The following is a 2,196-nucleotide window of genomic DNA, read 5'->3' on the forward strand; positions in this document are numbered from 1 at the left end:
CTAACCCCAATTCAGACACCATCTTGTCCTCAACTGAGCTCTCTCTGGAAGCTTGGCTGGGCTGGCTTTGCCACAGGCTCTGGCTTCCTTGGGATGAAGGGGGTGAGCCAGAGGTACAGAGAGAAGGCTGGTGCTCACCTTCTAGGGGGGGTATCCAGACACACTGCTCCTCTGTCCAGTCAGCAGCATTTGGCCTGGAGGCCACACGAGGCTTTACACTGATGCAGTACTGCTCCCCCCATAGCAATGGGGGCAGGTCAAATTCCAGGCTGTTGTGGACATGCACCAGCTGTGGAGGAGAATGGGCAGCCCCTCGTTAGGCCAAACCAGTCTACCTCCCTGCCAAGCTCAGGTCAGGCCACTTGTCCCAGCCCATGGCACCCTTAGGCTCCTGAGGGACTCCTGCTGGTGCTTCAGCAGTTGCCATTCCAACTTCCCCAGTCAGCTCCACCTGGGTGCTCACCTGGGTGCTGGCAATGGATAGAAGCTCACCTCTTGATTGTTGGACACTCTTCTGACTCGGACAAGATATTCCCCCCATGCCTCATAGCTGCCTTCATAAGTGAGGTTGGCCCAGCAGCTGGTGGGAAGCTTCACGGAGGCACGGAGCTGGTTGCCGCTCCTGGAGAGGGTCACCTTAGAGAGCCACAGAGTTGCTGGGAGGGGGGAAGGAGGTGAGCAGTAAACCTGGAGGAAGCTGCGCGGCTTGCCACCCCGAGGGGTCGCCCTGAACAGCTCCCCCTCCCAGGTTCGCCTCCTGGGACCGCCACCGCCACCCGGCATGGCTGCCTCGCCCTTGCAGGAAAAGCCAGCGGCTCTTGGGTCGTTTCTTCTCCCCGAAGGCGAGGGCCTTGAGCCTCTTGCGCTACCTTCGCTAGGCGTAAATCGGCGCGTCCGTATCCAGGGGGAGGAGCGGTTCCCGGCTACGGCGCGCACCCGGGCCAAGTAGTGAACCGCGGGCTGCTGCGTTTCGCAGGTGAGATCACAGAAGTCGAGCGCGATCCGGGTACAATTGGCGGCGGCCCTCCAGCTGTCGTTGCCGACCCTGCGGGTGGCGGGAAGTGAAGCTGAAGGCTGTTCTGACACGGAAGACGGCAAGGACCGGACCCGGCCGGCCTCTCTCTCCCGCCCTGCCCGGCCCTGCCCTTACCGCCGATACTGCACCTCGTACAGGATCCCGCCGCCTGGCTTAGCGCCCGGCTTCCAGCGAAGCAGGTGATGGAAGACGCGGGCCTGGAAGTGCAGGTCCGAGGGCGCGGCGAGGATCCGCTCTCCTCCTGAGGTCACAGGCAGCGCCGGGCGGTTAGCAGGTCCTGCGCCCGTCCCTCCCTCTCCCGCTCGCCTCCTGCGGGTCGGCCGCTCGGCAGTGGCCGCGATGGCTCTTCGCTCACCGTGGCCCGGAAGGCAGGGCAGCAGGAGCGGCAGCAGCACCAGCGCGGACACCAACATCTCGGCCATCCGAGGCGTTTGCCGGAGAGCGACTGAAAGTAGAGCGTTTGCCGGCGGGCGCTGGAGCAGCTGGCTCTGCTTTCACTTCCTCCGGGCATTCCCCGCTGGCCCCCTCTTGGGGAAAGCCCCGCCCGCGCCTCCTCTCTGCCGCTTACTCCAAGCACCCGCCGTTTCCGCCCAGAGAAGGAGCGCAATGATGAGCCCTGCGGTGGGGAAGGAGCAGCAGAAGGGGCCGAGAGGGCTACCGGAAGCCCTTCGCCGGCCTGTCCAGCCCGTGGCTGCCGGCTTGCCCACCCTGCCGCGACCCCCGCCTGACTGCTCACCTTCTGCTTCTGAACTGGGACCCTTCCTCAACTCTAGACGGCCCGCTGTCTGGAAGGAGCTGGAGAATCAGTTTGGTCTAGTGGTTAAGGCACCAGGCTAGAAACCGGGTGCCCGTAAGTTCTAGTCTCGCTTTAGCCATGAAAGCCGGCTGGGTGACCTCGGGCCAGTCCGTCTCCCTCAGCCCAATCCACCTGACATGGTTGCTGTTGTGGGGAAAAGAGGAGGAAGGAGGAGCATTAAAGACTTTCCCAGCGCCTATCCTGACTTTCAACGGCTCGGCCTTGGGTTGTCCTCACCAAAGATGAGCCCCCGCGTGCCCGACCCGTGCCTCCCAAAGCCGTTTGGGGGAGCTGTTGGGTCTCCACTCCGGGGCTCTTTCCACCACTTGGGCAATTTGCCTCCCAGCTACCCTCATTCGGGGCT

At 63.5% G+C, this 2,196-nt stretch overlaps 1 protein-coding gene across 1 annotated transcript in view; it reads right to left on the reverse strand.

Moving 5' to 3' along the window:
* Positions 1 to 1,449, reverse strand: part of IL10RA (interleukin 10 receptor subunit alpha) — a 2,137-nt gene extending 688 nt beyond the window's left edge. Inside the window, exons 1-4 of the mRNA XM_029283525.1 lie at positions 1,151 to 1,449; positions 870 to 1,045; positions 493 to 656; positions 139 to 289 (exon numbers count right to left, since the gene is read on the reverse strand). Coding sequence (XP_029139358.1) covers positions 139 to 289; positions 493 to 656; positions 870 to 1,045; positions 1,151 to 1,449 — 790 coding nt within the window. The remainder of the gene's footprint in view (positions 1 to 138; positions 290 to 492; positions 657 to 869; positions 1,046 to 1,150) is intronic.
* Between the last annotated feature and the right edge of the window lie 747 nt (positions 1,450 to 2,196).

This window comes from Protobothrops mucrosquamatus, unplaced genomic scaffold (genome assembly GCF_001527695.2).
Source record: "Protobothrops mucrosquamatus isolate PMUCROS unplaced genomic scaffold, P.Mucros_1.0 scaffold115, whole genome shotgun sequence".
Lineage (NCBI taxonomy): Eukaryota > Metazoa > Chordata > Lepidosauria > Squamata > Viperidae > Protobothrops > Protobothrops mucrosquamatus.